This window comes from Podarcis liolepis (assembly GCF_965112155.1).
Source record: "Podarcis liolepis genome assembly, chromosome: 14".
NCBI lineage: Eukaryota > Metazoa > Chordata > Lepidosauria > Squamata > Lacertidae > Podarcis > Podarcis liolepis.
The window spans coordinates 8,097,101-8,113,643 of NC_139569.1; the positions used below are offsets into that span (position 1 = coordinate 8,097,101).

A 16,543-nucleotide genomic window follows, 5' to 3' on the forward strand; every position below is an offset into this window, starting at 1 on the left:
CCATGTACAGAGGCAGTCTACCACACACACAAAAAGTTGCTAGATATCATGTCTTGAGAGCAGGCTTCCTGGATGTTCATTTAGATGGGCTTCTGGACTATCCAGGATAACTCTTCTTGTTTTCTTAAATTTGCTGGCGATGCTGCGAGAGGAAGTGTCTAATCTTTTCTCCCTGGGGCAATGCTTGAGATCGAAACGGTCCCTTTGACACACTGATTTCCCCCTTCTCCCCATCATGAGTGGGAAATCAGTTAGCCCTAACAGGAGCTTCTGCAGAGGGGAAAGGAAAATACCGTAAGGGTCTTAAAGTACGCAGCAGCCGAAGTACGCGAAGGATCCCCAGGATCTTAGCCCCGCCTGCTGACGCCATGGAAACGATGATGTCGATGATAGACACGAAGACGAGGATTCCGTCCAGGACGTTCCAGCTGCTCTGGAGATAGGTGTTTTCCCCGGAGAAAAAGCCAAGGGCCACGACCTGAAGGCAGAGAAGATGGTGAGGCTTAAGAATCCTAAACAATAGCTTGGCTGATTCTCCCATCGTACAGAATCTTAGTACATCGGAAGCTTTCTGATAGGGACTCCTTTCGGGCAAATGGGGCACTGCCTTAACATCCTCAGTCTAACCTCAACCAGACCTTGCATGCCTACCTTCTTCCTCGCAACCCGTAGAAGGTGACAGGAGCAGGCCGGCAGTAAATCACACTGCGCACATTGGAGAAAGCTCTTCATTAGCAAGAACTGGATCTGCACAGACCTGGAGGAGTGTCAGGTCTAATGAGCACAGCAGCTCATCCCTGGTAGGTCTTGACCCATGGATCTGTTGCTGAGATTGAAAGTCCCTGCCTCCCCACCGCCATCTAAGTTCCTTCCTCTGCAGGGTTTCCCCCCAAGCAATCAGAGACTGCGCCTGTGTGAAGCCAACCCTCTCCTCTGCCCTTTTCATGCCTCTTCTGGTTCTGCGAGACAAGCGGGGAGGGGAGATTGTTGCAGCAGGAGGGGGAGACACTTGTGGCTCTTCGCCAGCCAGACTCATCTCTTGGCCTCCCTCCTCTCCTGCTTCTGCCTCTGATTTTGGACTTCTCTCTGCCACAGATTCCCCTCGCTCACTGAGTGCTGTGACCTTCCAACATCTCATCTTCACAGTCTTCTCCCTCTCTGACCACTCACTGTCTTCCCACCACCAATCCCCAGTGGTAGACTAAGATGTTAGATTCCTTCCTTAAGAACTGATAACACTTTACAGAGGAAAACTGAACGAAACAGCGTATAATTTGAGGAGGAAGGAATGGAGAGGGTTTTCTTTCTTTCTTAGCTTCAGCCTTGTACAGGGCAGGAAGACATTCAGCTCAATATACACAGGGGAAACTCCCTCAGGTCCACATAGCCATGTTCTACCTCATCAAAGATCATGTCATTATATTTGGTTGCTAAGCAACAGCAGCACCCCTCTTTTTTTAAAAAAAATAAAATTGCAACATAATGGCCATTACTAACAAAGGTAATAGATTTCAGGACTATGCCACTTCAGACTGTAGTGGGCTCATATTTTTGAAATCCCCCCTCATGCATCAGCATCACTCTCACCTGACTGGAATAGCTCAGTTGGTAGAGCATGAGACTCTTAATCTTAGTGTTGTGAGTTCGAGCCCCACATTGGGCAAAATATTCCTCCACTGCAGGGGGTTGGACTAGATGACCATTGTGGTCCCTCGCAGCTTTACAATTCTATGATCCTTTGTGCTGGATTATGCCCTGCAGGGAGGGATATTTACCTCTTTGCCACAAGGCAGCATATTTAACAGAAATATGAAATCTCTCTTCATAAGCTAAAGTGGTGCACACTACAATTCTACAATTCTACATTCTGCGTAATGGGTAGATTGCCTTTCACTGTACATGCATATAGCGGAAATAAGACCAGGACCGAGCTCTGATGGTTTCTTTTCTGCATGCCTCCTGGTTCAGCTTTACCTTGACCATCATCTCGGCGACAAAGATGGCAGTGAAAATGTAGTTGGAGACGCTCAAGAATATCCGCTCCTGTAAAATAATAATAATAATGGAGGGAGGGAGAAAAGGTATGAGCGAGTGGGCAGACTGCTCAATCCACAATGCCATGTGGTTACACTCGGGGCAGATATATAAACAGTGGTACCTCGGTCCTCAAACATAATCTGTTCCAGAAGACCGTTCAATTTCCAAAACTTTCAAAAACCAAGGTGCAAAGGGCTGGCTGCAAGTTCAATGGAGAAAATAGAAAAACACACAGCGGAAGCCATTCGACTTCCAAGGCACATTTGAAAATGGAAACATTTACTTCCGGGTTTTTGGCGTTTGGGTCCCAAAATGTTCAGCTTCTGAGATGCTCGAAAACCGAGGTGCTAGGTTGGCAGGAGCAGGGACTGAGCAACGGGAGCTCACCTCGTCGCGGGGATTCGAACTGCTGACCTTCTGATCGGCAAGCCGTAGGCTCTGTGGTTTAACCCACAGAGCCACCCGCGTCCTTTCCACTTTTCCTTAGGATGCCTCTATTTTCATTGGAGAAATGTTGGAGGGTATGGAGTTATCTGACTCCAGAGCTGTCTGAAAGCAATCTTGTATAGGGAAGTTGTTGTTGTTGTTTTAATTTAAAAAAATAATGTTTTATTATGTTTTTCTATATGTTGGAAGCTGCCCAGAGTGGCTGGGGCAACGCAGTAAGATGCATGGGGTATAAATAGTAAAATGATCATTATGGAATGGGACGTTCCTATTTTCATTGGATAAATGTCAGAGGGTATGCAGGAGTGGGCGGGGATCATGGTGCTCATATGTTGTTGGGCTCCAACTCCCATCGTTCCCAGCCAGCATGGCCCAATGGTCAGGGATGATGGGACTTGTAGTCTTGGACAACCACATGACCCTTCTCCCTTCTCCCTCCTTCCGCTTAAAGTTTGCAGGCTGCAAAGTAAGTGGTTCTTAGCATCCGATCTCCCAGCGATTGGGGCACTTTCTGATGCTCACCGTGCTATTGGGGTCGATATCCGGCCTCTCCAACGCGATGGTGATGCAGTTGAGGAAGATGAAGACGAGAACGATGTGGTCAAACATCTTGTGCGCGATGACCTTCTGGCAGTTGGCCCGAAGCCTTGAAGATGAGAGCACAACTGCTTACCACTCTTGTTGTTTCCGAGCGCAATTCAAAGTGTTGGTGCTGACCTTTAAAGCCCTAAACGGCCTTGGTCCAGTATATCTGAAGGAGCGTCTCCACCCCCATCGTTCTACCCTGACACTGAGGTCCAGCGCCGAGGGCTTTATGGCGGTTCCCTCACTGCGAGAAGTGAGGTTACAGGGAACCAGACAGAGGGCCTTCTCGGTAGTGGCACCCGCCCTGTGGAACACTCTCCCACCAGATGTCAAAGAGAACAACAACTACCAGACTTTTAGAAGACATTTGCCTTTTAATGAACTGATGTAGTTTCATATTATGTACCTTTTATATGGGGTTAGCCATTGGTAGTTAGAGCAGGCTCAATGAAATTAATGAAGATGACTAACTTAGGTCCGCCAATTTCAATGAACTTAATGGGGATAGTGTCTGATTATGGTCGGTGGACTGTAAATAAGTTATATCTGGATTTGGAGCAGGGGGAGGAGGAGGAGATTCTCCCATCCCTACTGAGGCGCTCTTACCGATTCTGAGGTGAAAACAAATAGAGTGACCAGTCCTCATGAGTCTTGCACCACTCTGGCTTGTAGGGCTCCAGGGCCTTACGAATCCTATAGCAGTAACTCTGGATGAAAAACAAGACTTTTATTATATCATTCCTTTAAGCGGCCTGGAGCTCTTTGGAGGAAAGGCAGGATATAAACGAAACGAGAAAATAAGGCATTTCCCAATCTTTCACATTTGACGCCCACTTTCTTGAGCAAAGGGCGCCAGCTGTCAGCTGAGCTGGGCATTGGCTGAAGGCCCCAAGGGCTCAGAAGGACCCCTTCATTGACCTGATCCAGTCAAACGGCCCATCTCCATCCCTCCTGCCTGGACCCCACATGGCTGTTTTGGTGTGGGTCCTGAATCAGGCTGTGGATCAATGAAGTCTATAGATCTATAAAGACTACATCAGGGTGGTCCAACTCTTCATACTAGGTGGGCTGTGACAGTACTTTGACATAGAGGTAAAGGATCCCTGGACAATTAGGTCCAGTCAAAGCGACTATGGGGATGTGATGCTCATCTCGCTTTCAGGCCAAGGGAGCCGGTGCTTGTCCACAGACAGCTTTCCGGGTCATGTGGTCAGCATGAATAAACTGCTTCTGGTGCAACAGGACACCATAACGAGAGCCAGAGTGCATGGAAACACCATTTACCTTCCCACTGCAATGGTACCCATTTATCTACTCGCACTGGTGTGCTTTCGAACTGCTAGGTTGGCAGAAGCTGGGACGGAGCAACGGGAGCTCACCCTGTCGCAGGGATTCAAACCGCCAACCTTCTGACTGGCAAGCCCAAGAGGCTCAGTGGTTTAGACATGGAGGGGGTTTGGCAAGGCCAGATCCTGATTAGCCTTGCAAATGTGGTAGCAGTTTTATTGCTGCACGATTGGGGTACGAATGAAATAAGCCAGCCATTCTCAACCTGGGGTCCTCAGATATTGTTGGACTACAACTCCCATCATCTCTAGGTGGGCAGGACTAGTGGTCAAGGATGGTAGGATTTGTAGTTCAACAACCTTTGGGGACCTCGGGTTGTAAGTAAATAATAAAATAGACCCCCCTGTGTACATTAAGGGTCACTGGCGAGGAAGTAGGTGCTGCCTTCCGTTCGCCGGTTCTGACTTACGTCCTCCATGTCGTCATCGTAGTCGAGCGTGTCGTCCTTGTGCCCATCTACGTGCAGGTAGAACTCGCTGGGCACGTGGAGCATCTTGCCATTGCAGTCCTGGTACTCGGCGGGCAACATTGCCACAGGGCTGATGTTCAAGGGGTGGTGGCGCACCCCGGGGACATGGAGGAGTTCAGGCATCTCCAGGGCACCTCTGCAGTCCAGAGACTCTGCCCGGCGGTGCAAGGGGGGCCGGCTGACGGCGCTGAGCTTGGCATCCTCCGCCTCATCGTCGGTGCTGCCTTTTCCTTCCCCCGAGAGAAGGGACTCGCGCTCCCCGCATTGACTCTTCTTCTTCAGGCTGGGAGCCCGCCCGAGGCTGTTCCAGCTGGACCGGCGGCTGCCCCAGTTGCTGCTGGTGCCCCAGTTGGCGCAGGGCGAGCTGCGGAGGCTGGACTGAGAGAGGGCGGGGAGCAGGTCAGAGCTGCCAGGAGAAAGGGCTGGGGAGCCTGGCATTCTCCAGCACCCATCAGCCCCTGCTAGCATGGACAGGGATTACCGTATTTTTCGCTCTATAAGACACACTTTCCCCCTCCTATAAAGTAAGGGGAAATGTGTGTGCGTCTTATGGCGCGAATGCAGGCTGTGCGGCTATTCCAGAAGCCAGAACAGCGAGAGGGAGCGCTGTGCAGCGCTCCCTCTTGCTGTTCTAGCTTCTGGCTTAGCCGTGCGAAGCCTCTTCAGGGCTTCATCTCGCCTTCATCTCGCTGCCCTGAGGAGGCTTCGCGCGGCTATCCCTGGCTTTTGCGGGAGGTGGGGGAAGGGACAGAGGGCAGCCCCTCAGTCCCTTCCCCCACCTCATGCAAAAGCCCGCAAGAGCTGTGCTCCCTTTAAAGAGCCGCGCGGAGCGTGTGTGCGGCTCTTGGGGGCTTTTCCCAGAGGAGGGAGAAGGGCAGCCCTTCTCCCTCCTTGGGGAAAAGCCTGCAAGTGCCACACACACGCTCCTCGCGGCTCGTGAAAGGGAGCTCTGAGCAGAGCCTGGGATGCATACAGACCCTGCTCAGCGCTCCCTTTAAAGAATATTTTTTTCTTGCATTCCTCCTCTAAAAACTAGGTGCGTCTTATGGAGCGAAAAATACGGTATGTGCGTCCGGCGATAGATGGAGGGCCACAGTTTCCCCACCCCCGGCCAGAAGAAGGCAAGCAACCCAGGGCAAGTCAGGGCAGGGGATGCCATCATGGCAAGTAGCCAACGACAACCTGGCTGTGAGCCATGGACGATAAGGCTATTCCACGGAGGGAAAGGTTGTTGTTGGCCAGTAGTCATGATGGCGATGGTCCACCTCTGAAGGCCAGCTTCTGGGTGTGACAACTGGGAAGAGCGCAGTTGTGCTCAGGCTTGCTGCTTGGCCACATCCTGTGGAAACAGGGTGGAAGGAAGAAATTAAGAACAGGCTGCAGGATCAGGCCAGTGGCCCATCTCGTCCAGCATCCTGTTCTCACAGTGGCCAACCAGATGTCTCTTCTGGGAAACCTGCAAGCCCAAGAGCCCTCTCCTCTTCTGTGGTTTGCAGAAGCTGGTTTTCAGAAGTACTGCTTGCTCCAACTGCATAGCATAGACATCAGGGTTAGTAGCCATTCATAGACGTGCCCTCCATAAGTCTGGCTTCCTAAACCCTACAGTTAGCTGGCTTATCAATGACAGGATGTCTGTGCTTTTGTGAATGACTACAGTTAATGATGTAGTGATGTCTTTTTCTGCTTTTCCACCCCCCCCCCTGACTTCCCTGTTCGCAACCTCCCCGCCTGCTGAGTTCTACAAGGGCAAGAGCATATTGCACCGATCCTGACCCGACCGCTCTGGCTACCAATTAGCTTCTGGGCCCAATTCAAAGTGCTGGTTTTGACCTACAAAGCCTTAAATGGCTCGGGACCGACCACAATACTTCAAGGACCGCCTTTCTCCGTATGAACCGACTCAGACCCTGCAATCATTCTCTGAGGCCCTTCTTCATTTGCCTCCTCCATGTCCAGAGGATGGCAATGCAAGAACAGGCCTTCTCTGTGGTGGCTCCCTATGGAATGCTTTCCCCAGGGAGTCTCACCTGGCGCCTTTACGATACATCTTTAGGCACCAGGAGAAAACGTGCCTCTTCAACCAGGTCTTTGGCTAACTGATATCCTATAGCCTTTTAAACGTGTCTTTGGGAAGGGGAATGTATTGTTTTTGCTGTTTTGTTTTTAATTATCTCCTTGTGTTTTCATCTTATGATGAAGGGGTGGTGGTCTATAAATCTAATAGGTAAAGGTAAAGGGACCCCTGACCATCAGGTCCAGTCGTGACCGACTCTGGGGTTGCGGCGCTCATCTCGCTTTATTGGCCGAGGGAGCTGGCGTACAGCTTCCGGGTCATGTGGCCAGCATGACTAAGCCGCTTCTGGCAAACCAGAGCAGTGCACGGAAACACCGTTTACCTTCCCGCCAGAGTGGTACCTATTTATCTACTTGCACTTTGATGTGCTTTCGAACTGCTAGGTTGGCAGGAGCAGGGACCGAGCAACGGGAGCTCACCCCGTTGCAGGGATTCAAACTGCCTACCTTCTGATCAGCAAGTCCTAGGCTCTGTGGTTTAACCCACAGCGCCACCCACGTCCCTATAAATCTAATAAAAATAGCTAAATAAAACGCTGACACTGAGGAGGAGGTGGTGGAAGCCAACAGGTGCAGTCGGCGTTGGTTGTAAGTTAGAAGACAGACTGGCAAGGGGCAGTCTGAGTTTGGTGGGGCAGTGCCCCATTTGCCATAAAGGACCAGCCTCAACTGGGTAAAATTTACATTCATTGCTCCGCCCACTTTTGCTCTGACTCCGCCCACCACTTGCTTGCAGCCCCTGGACAGCTGCCCAGAAGGGAATTTGGCCCCCTCTGCTGAAAAACGTTCCCCACCACAGGTATAGCTCTGTTCTGTGTCACCATCCAGCAAACCTCCCTCCAGGTTGGTGGATATGAGGAGAGGCAATCAATCAAAAACTGGGGCCCCGGAGTACTTTGTGTGCCCAGTTGCAAAGTAGCCTTCACCCGCCCTGCTCTGTCCAAATGTCAGCTACCAGCAACACTTGTAAAATACCAAGGACTTTTGGTCGAAGCTCAGCGGGTCGATCGAGGCGTTGCTCCCTCTTCTGGAGTCCGCAAAGGGGTAGACGGCGTCCATGTGCGGGGAACACTTTGGGGTGGGCATGGGCGTGGCAGCAGTGCGCATGATGATCGGCGGGGGCATGCTCCCCTTGCCCTCCAGGTGGCCATTGGGGGTGACGGCGAGAGAGTACATCTTCAGCTCTGGAAGAGGGAAAAGCTCTTGTCAAGGGCATGGACAGAGCGGCCAAATTCTCAGCAGGTGCCTCAGTACGACAGCCGCTGGGGATGTACAATGCTATTCTGACTTATAGCTGGATACTTGAAGCACATGGACCAAAAGCAGCATTGAAAACTTTCTCAGTTGGATTGCCCCACCCTAAAAGAGAACCAAGGATCTAGACATCATGAAGATCTGACGTTCTTTTCCTCACAGAGTGCTTTTCTCCAATGACAGCTAATGCCTTCACCAGCAATCAATGGCGGAAGCAAACAGACTCCCATTTCCCAATAGCTCTGTGTTTGTAATTTGAATCAGCTGGAGAACAGAACTCATCATGTCCTGAAATGTCCTCTGTAGGACTTTTAATTTTTCATTGCTTTGTCGGCTGCTTGGTTTTGTGATACACAATACACTTTGCCTGTACAGTGGAACCTCGGTTGTCGAACATAATCCATTCCAGAAGACCGTTCGACTTCTGAAACATTTGACAACCGAGGTGCAATTGCCGGTCGGCAAAATCCATTGAAAAAATGGAGAAACACGCCTCAACTTCTGAGGCACGTTCGAAAATGGAAGCATTCACTTCTGGGTTGTCGGCATTTGAAAGCTGAAATGTTTGACTTCCAAAGCGTTTGACAACCGAGGTTCCACTGTATGTCATTTTTTGGAATTTTAAAATCAAATGTTATCATATTTATATTGCTTTTACATAAACCACTTAGAGGATTTTTATGACAGTGAAAGGTAGAAATCTGGGGTGGGGATTTTCATATAAAGTTGATAGGGAAACCCCCTGGGGTGTTTGTAAGTTAGAAGGCAGGCAGGTGAGCGAGGGGCTGGCTGGCTGAGGGCAGACTAGGTTGGGTTGGGCAGTACCTCGATCACCTTAATGGACCTGTAGGTGCCCCACCATGGGAATGGCATCCCAGCTTACCAGAAGCACGGAGTTCCTTCAGCTTCTCAATCTCTTCCTCAAAGTTGATGGATGTCTTGTCCTCATCGGTGTCGGATCTGTTGGCATCACCCTGTTGGAGGGAAAGTTGGGTGGGTGAAGAGAAATTGAATTAATCTGCAATGCTGAACTCAGCAGTGGCTGGCACCTATAAGAGATTGATAGGATGCAAGGCAGGAGGCCAACAGCAGGTGGCGCAAGTGTCCATGAAAGGTCGGAGCTGGAGCCATAGGTGCCATCTCGTGCCAAAGATTGTGGGTGCTCGCAACGAAGGGTTTCAACTTTGCCCATTGACTTTGTGGGCGCCCAGCCCCACAAATAGATTACTGGGGGTGATGAAGGACCTGCGGCCCCATGGAGCCAATTGCAGGCAGGTCTAACTGATTCTAGTTTCATCTCCATCCTCTTTTCTACAAGGGCAACTGTGAGATGGAAGAGGAGGAGGAAGCTAACAGCCGAGATGGCAGACAAGTGGCCCCTGGCCATTGGACTGAGCACAGTTCGCACCACCCTGTTTTGGACACTGGATTTAATGGCCTTGCAGTGCCCCCTTTAGATGGCCGTTTGTATGACTTCAGGTCTGAAGGTCAGCATTAAGCACTTTCTTCTACCTCTCCATGCAGCCATTCCATACAGGTGATGTGCGGGGGGGGGGGGGCGGCGGAGAGGAGAGAATACTCTGAGCATGCACAGTTTTGGAGGGTAAACTCACTCAATCATAGTGCAAGCGGGGGCTACAAGAAGAAGCGATTTGCCTGTGAGGAAAGGTTGCAGTGTCTGGAGGTTTTTAGTTTAAGTAAGAGGCAACATCTTAAAAAGCAGAGACATCACCTTGCCGACAAAGGTCCGTATAGTAAAAGCTATGGTTTCCCCAGTAGTGATGTATGGAAGTGAGAGCTGGACCATAAAGAAGGCTGATCGCCGAAGAATTGATGCTTTTCAATTCTGGTGCTGGAGGAGACTCTTGAGAGTCCCATGGACTGCAAGAAGATCAAATCTATCCATTCTGAAGGAAATCAGCCTTGAGTGCTCACTGGAAGGACAGATCCTGAAGCTGAGGCTCCAATACTTTGGCCACCTCATGAGAAGGGAAGACTCCCTGGAAAAGACCCTGATCTTGGGAAAGATGGAGGGCACAAGGAGAAGGGGATGACAGAGGACGAGATGGTGGGACAGTGTTCTCGAAGCTACAAACATGAGTTTGACCAAATTGCGGGAGGCAGTGGAAGACAGAAGTGCCTGGTGTGCTCTGGTCCATGGGGTCACGAAGAGTTGGACACGACTAAACGACTAAACACCAAGAGACAACATGGTGGATGTTTATAAAACTAAGCATGTCATGGGAAAAGAAGATTGAGAAAAGTTTTTCTCGCTGACTAGAACTCATGGACATCCAGCGAAACTGAATGTTAGAAGATGCCTTCATGCAGAAGATGCCTTCATGCAGAGTGCAGTTAATCTAGTAGGATCACTGTGTGTTCTGAAGAAAAGGGAGTTTGCTTCTGCTAGTCTTGGGACTAAACACTTTCTTAGGATCAAGCACCATTTTGTTGCTAGAAAGGATAATATATACATTTTTCTAAATGCCAAAGCAATAAGATGAGCTTCTGTTACCAGGTGGTGGCCTGCCAGCAGCCTCCTGACTAGAAAACGTTTCTAAGAATAATCCTCCAACACTGGAAAGGCCAAGCGTGGAAAACTGGATACAAGAACTCCTGCGTTTAGCAAGCCATGAGAAAACCCTGCTCTGTAAACTGCATGAAAATACTAGCTTCCAAGAGATTTGGAGCGCATTTTTGGAACTCTCCACGTCACACAATGCCCACAACTAGGAGAACTGGGAGGCTCAACGCAGGGATGGAAATGTCTGCATCTTAAGTGTTTTTAATCTACTCATTTCTCCTAAACCTTATCAGAGCCGGTGAACCTGGACACTGGATGACACACCAAACTACTAGACGTCGGAAATAAAAATGCTGTAACAACAACAACAACAACAAAGGCCTCAAGGACTTTAAAAGACGATTAGACAAATTCATGGATGTAATGGGAGAGGATTTACCCCAGCAAATTATTTGTCAAAATTACAAATACCCAAATACAGACGGTCATTTACCTTCGCTAGATTCAACGTGCTGCCATCTGCCTTATTGCAGGGCAGATTCGAGGGTAAACCGTACGTGGAACAAGTCTGCCCCTGCGGCTTGATGGAGATAGAAACTGTCTCTCATGTCTTGTTATGCTGCCATTTCTACGGGGATATACGCTCGGTATTTATCACTCCTGTTATACAAAAATCTCCAAACGGGTCCAAACTCCAATGTCTAAAACTCCTGGTAGAGGACAAGGATCTGGAGATTATGCTAAGGGTGGCCAAATTCTGTGCGACTGCCATAAAACTCAGGGAACAAGCTGTACTACCAAATGATTAAGGTTTTAAATGACAACTTTAGGTTATATTTTAGTGATCAAGATTTAATGTATATTTTTTTAACTGCCGTTATATCTGAATTGTCTCTGTTAAACTGAATTGCAATTCAATGTGTTCCTGTTGTGTTTTATGATTTTTCTGATATTGTAAGTGAGCCGGAACTGGTCTGAGACCGTAATAATAAAATTCATTCATTCATTCATGGGTGAGAAGGCCCATGGGGGCTCTGCAATACCTCCATTGTTGGAGGGAGCAATACATCTGAAAACCAGTTGCTGGAAGACACAGGAGGGGAGTCTTGAGTTCAGATCCTGCTTGGAGAAAGCGTGTTCTCATTCATAGAGAGCATGTGTTGCGGTGGGGTCTGGAAGGCCACCCCTCTGTTGCTGGATGGGTTAGTTTGGATGACCATCCGCAGTGATTGGGTGGTTGGGTTGTTGGGCAAATTTTGGTGCTGCCATTTTGGGGGTTGGGCCAAAGGTTATAAATTGAAGTCACACAGCTCTGACTGGGTACTTTTGCTGTGTGCAAAAGATCACCCGCCCACCCTCCCTAATTTTAGGAACCTTGGTTGACCTTGCTATGCCTGCCAACGGGTCGCCTGCTTTTGGGGCAGAGGCCTGGTAGGAATTTTGTCCATTTGGCTGATTGGCTGGTGCCATTTGGTTTTTGCCTACTGCGTAGCAAATCGTCATAACTTGTAAGATTGCGGTTAGGCATTGGTTAAAAAATTGGTTGGTGGAGGGGTAAGGATTGGCGGTGCCAGCCCCTCCAATGCTGCTGTGGAAAGGGAATTCCGTTAAAGGAATCCAGGGGCTTGCCATTCTTTTGTCCGTACCCCTGAAGGGGGCTTAGGGTTGTGCAAGCCCCAGGGAGCATGAGGGGGGGTGAGGGTCTGGTGCCTCGCTCCATGCTCTCCCCAATATTGTTTTCCCTTACTGGCTTTCGCTGGAATCCGGAAGTCAGTTCTGTCCCTAGGCGTGGGGACAGATAGTCATAACCAGTACCTAAGCAACCACTCACATTTATGTATTTTAATAATGTTGTGGCCAAAATTATGCCAAAAACCTTAAACAAAAATTATGTGTGAAGTGTGAATCATTTGGGGGTGGATTAGAGGACCTTGACATGCAACAGCCTTGACCAAAGGTGTCATGGGCTTTGAAGACACTTGAACTCAGGACGCAAGGGAGAAATGTGCTAGGACGAAGGCACGCTTGGCAAATCCACACCGTGATCAACTCCCACCAGGAAACCAATGTCCCCACTGTGGAAGGACGTGTGGATCCAGAATTGGCCTCCACAGCCACCTATGGACTCATTGTTAAAACCGTGTTTATGGAAGACAATCTTACTCGGCTAGGAGGGATCGCCAAAGAAGAAGCAGGTTTTCCACAAGCATTTGGTTGGCTGCTGTGAGAATAGGATGCTGGGCTAGAGGGCCACTGGCCTGATCCAGGAAGCTCATCTTATGTTTTATGTGTTGGCAAGCAACCAAGGAATCGGGGGCGATTGGCAGGCCCCCAGCTGGCTCCAGCCCACTGGCCGGTGTGCCGGGCGAACTCCAGTCCTTGTTGCAGCATCTGCGACCCACAGCTTCAAAAGCTGGAGCATCAGAGCAGAGATAACGCACAAACAGAAGTGGCAGGAGCATAGCTGTCAACTTACAGATTTGAAAATAAGGGACCAGCAGCCTTGAAAATAAGGGATCAGCAGCCAAAATAAGGGATTTTCCGGGCACAGGTATGTTTGACTTCTGAGCCCCTCTGAGCCAAAGGCAGAGAGCCCAGCCAGCAGCCAAACGAAGCCTCAAGCCTCAAGGAAAACCACTGTCATCTCTCCGCTGGGAAGCGCTGAGCAAAGGTGAGTCCCCAGGCAATGCAGGACAAGGCATGCAAGCTCCACCCCCCAGTCGTTCTTAGACTTCTTGTTGGGTGAGCAACGCAGCCAAGCAACACAGTTGGAGCCTCCCTCCTCCCTGGCCGGCAGGGAGGGAGGGAGAGGAGCTGCTTCCTTTGAAACCTGGGAAATTTAAGGGACATCATCAATAAGGGATAGCAACGGGACATGGTGCTGGGATAAGGGACTGTCCCGCCAGATAAGGGACGGTTAACAGCTATGGGCAGGAGAGGTAGTGTAAGCATATTTACAAGCAGTTTATTTGACAAACAGCAGACAAAAGGAAACATGTCTGATCCCTTTCGTGTCCAAAGCAAGACAGCATAATCAAAAGCTATACACAAACGGAAGTTCCCAGCAAGCTGTGTTGGCAACAGACATGTGACACACAACAATCATGCCTGTTCCTTAAGGTGGAATGGAATATCCCAACATTATGATGGGCAGAAGGAAGGAGGGGAGCTGCGAGGCAGTGGGGCTGGGGTGGGGAGGGAATCAACTAGTGGCTGATTTTTTTGGGGGGTCAACTTTCCTATGCACAATCTGTAGTTGACCTCTTTTGCAACGTTTTATTTTGAAATCTTTGAAGATAATATTTGAGTTTCCTGTTAATTACGTTGCTTCGAACTTGTACTTTATAATTTCACTTCCTCCAGTAACGTCTTATTCTGGCTTGTTTCATTTGATGTTTTAATGTGGGTTGTAAACAGCTTTGATATCCCTCCCCCTAAAAAATATACGGTGCTGTAGAAATGAAATGAAAAATAATAATGAATAATAATCCCGTTCAACCAAAATCTGCTTCGTTGCCGCCGATCAGTTTCAGACCCCTCACCCTGGTTATGAAATTTAGATTCAAGGGAGGGAGCACACAGAATATACACGCAGAACTGCCTCTAGATTCAACTTGTTCAATCTTCCTTCTGAATGAAGCTAAAGGAAGAGGGAGAACAGATGGCTTTGGCACTTTTCCCCTGGAAATCTTTTGTGCTACCAAATGAATAATTCAGTTTTGTTTTTTTTAGGGGAAAAAACTTTTATGTACATTTAAATCACAGCCTGTAACAGCTCCAATAGGAGCCATTAGCCGCCAGCAACAAAGCACATCCCCCTTTCCCCTTTCTTTCTGGGTCTATAATTACATATTTATGGAGAACCTCACGCAAGGCCGCCAATTCCCAGCTTTGTATATGCACACCATTAACACAGACAGGAAATTGGAGGATCTGGAAGAGAGTCCTTCAGCTTACGCAATACGTTATTTTGCTGAATGAAATTAATGCATCGCAATTCTTTCTCTTTGCTTCCTCTAAGAAGTGGGGTAGGGGAAGGAAGCTTAGGTTCTGAGTTAGCAAGTCTGATGTCGGGGTTAGGGAACCAGTGGCCACCCAGACGCTGCAGGATGCAAGACTGACGATCAGGAACGACAGGAGTTGCAATGCAGCAACATCTGGATGGCACGGCGTTGGCCAGTCCCGGAAGATGACAGACAGACAGCTGTGTGAGTTTGCTCTCAGTCATGAACTTCATGGCTTGTCTCTCCGGCCTAGGTGTTCTGGGCCTGGGGATAACCCTTGAAACACGGTCCAGGTCCGGTCCAGAATCTGGAGGTTCTGCTAGGAGTCAGTCCGACAGGGCCAAGGCAGGACACGAGGCAGGAAACCAGGCAAGGACAGGGGCAGGATCTGGCATATAGCAATGTTGCTCCCGCAACTTGGGGCAGAGTCCGACAGCCTTTTATCTCTGTCGGGGTAACGGTCGGTCCTGTTCCCCCGGTGACTCACCTCCCTGTTTCGCCCAAAGGTGAGCACTCTTCCTGCGAGTACTCAGGTCTCTCCTTCTCTCAGACCTTAGTGTGATGGCCTGGGATTCGGACTCAGATGCTGAACCTGAGGGATCCCAGCCTGCACAGGATTCCCCGCCTCCAGAACCAGCTGAGCCAGGGCTGGGGCATGAGCCTGAAGGGTCCTCACCTGTGCTGGGTCCTCAGGTGCAGGCATCAGCTAAGTCTGCTCTGGCTCCTGATGTGATGGAGGACCCATTGCCTGCAGGTGCTCCACTCTCAGCCCCATCAGGGGAAGCTGAGGTTGCCTCTGGGTCCGGTAACCCTCCAGCCTCTCCTGAGCTGCAGCGGCTCAGGGCAGAGAGGCAGAGGGAACTAAGTTCTTGCAGGAGGAGTGCTCACCTCCAGGCCAGGAGAGGCGAGTCACCTGTGGACCGGGGCCACCCTATGCCTCGGGGCAGATAAAAGCCAGCCAGCCCCAGTCCCAGGTTGCAGGAGCAACATTGTTGGTAGCCTGTTCCTGCCTGCACCCTGTCCTGCTCTTCTGCCAGAGTTCCTGACCTCACCTGACTCCCTGCCTTGGACCCAGCTTCAGCTTTGATGGACAGCCTCCATACCGCACCCTCGACCTCGGACTGGACTTGGACCTCACTGCACGGTTAATCTCTCAGGACCAGCACACTTAGTCTCTGCAGCTTGGGAGACGTCGGTGGGTTACTAGACCCAGAGGCCTCCTTAGCTTCCCCTGACCCAACTGGTAGTGGAGCAGCTGTAAGTGATGGCCCAGCTGAAGGCAACGAGGTAATCCCTGCATCTGGAGCCAGGGCAGGCTCAGGCCCCTGACTCGGCCCAGCTGGTGCTTGTTGCAGGGGAACCTGTGCAGACTGGGACTCTTCAGAATCAGGCCCCAGACTAGGTTCAGATGCCGCCTGAGGCAAAGGATCCGGTGCGGACTGAGACTCCTCTAGTTCCAAGTCCGAGCCTGAGTCCCAGGCCATCACACTAGGTATGGATCAAACTCCCTCAGGAGGTTGTGGACTCCCTTTCATTGGAAGTTATGAAGCAGGTTTTGGGTGGCCACCTGTCATGTATGATCTAGCTGAGATTCCTGCATTGCAGGGGGGTTTGATTGGATAATCCTCTGAGTTCTATGACATACCATTGGTGGGAGGCAGAAGTAGGCAACAAATTACATCTTTGTGTAGGTAATTTTTAAAATGAAATTCACTTCACATTTTAACACAAACTTATATTTCACACTTCCCCAAACTGTATGTGAACTGAAACATAGCTTTCATTCAAAACTCACATTCCACA

The 16,543-nt window shown here is 49.8% G+C and overlaps 1 protein-coding gene across 3 annotated transcripts in view; it reads right to left on the minus strand.

Annotated features, from left to right (window-relative positions):
* CACNA1H (calcium voltage-gated channel subunit alpha1 H) overlaps positions 1-16,543 on the minus strand; it is a 371,014-nt gene that overhangs the window by 51,330 nt on the left and 303,141 nt on the right. For all 3 annotated transcript variants that reach the window (XM_083474111.1, XM_083474110.1, XM_083474109.1), the window contains exons 15-21: positions 9,096-9,186; positions 7,934-8,142; positions 4,826-5,263; positions 3,676-3,776; positions 3,007-3,130; positions 1,975-2,043; positions 294-478 (exon numbers count right to left, since the gene is read on the minus strand). In XM_083474111.1, coding sequence (XP_083330237.1) covers positions 294-478; positions 1,975-2,043; positions 3,007-3,130; positions 3,676-3,776; positions 4,826-5,263; positions 7,934-8,142; positions 9,096-9,186 — 1,217 coding nt within the window. The remainder of the gene's footprint in view (positions 1-293; positions 479-1,974; positions 2,044-3,006; positions 3,131-3,675; positions 3,777-4,825; positions 5,264-7,933; positions 8,143-9,095; positions 9,187-16,543) is intronic.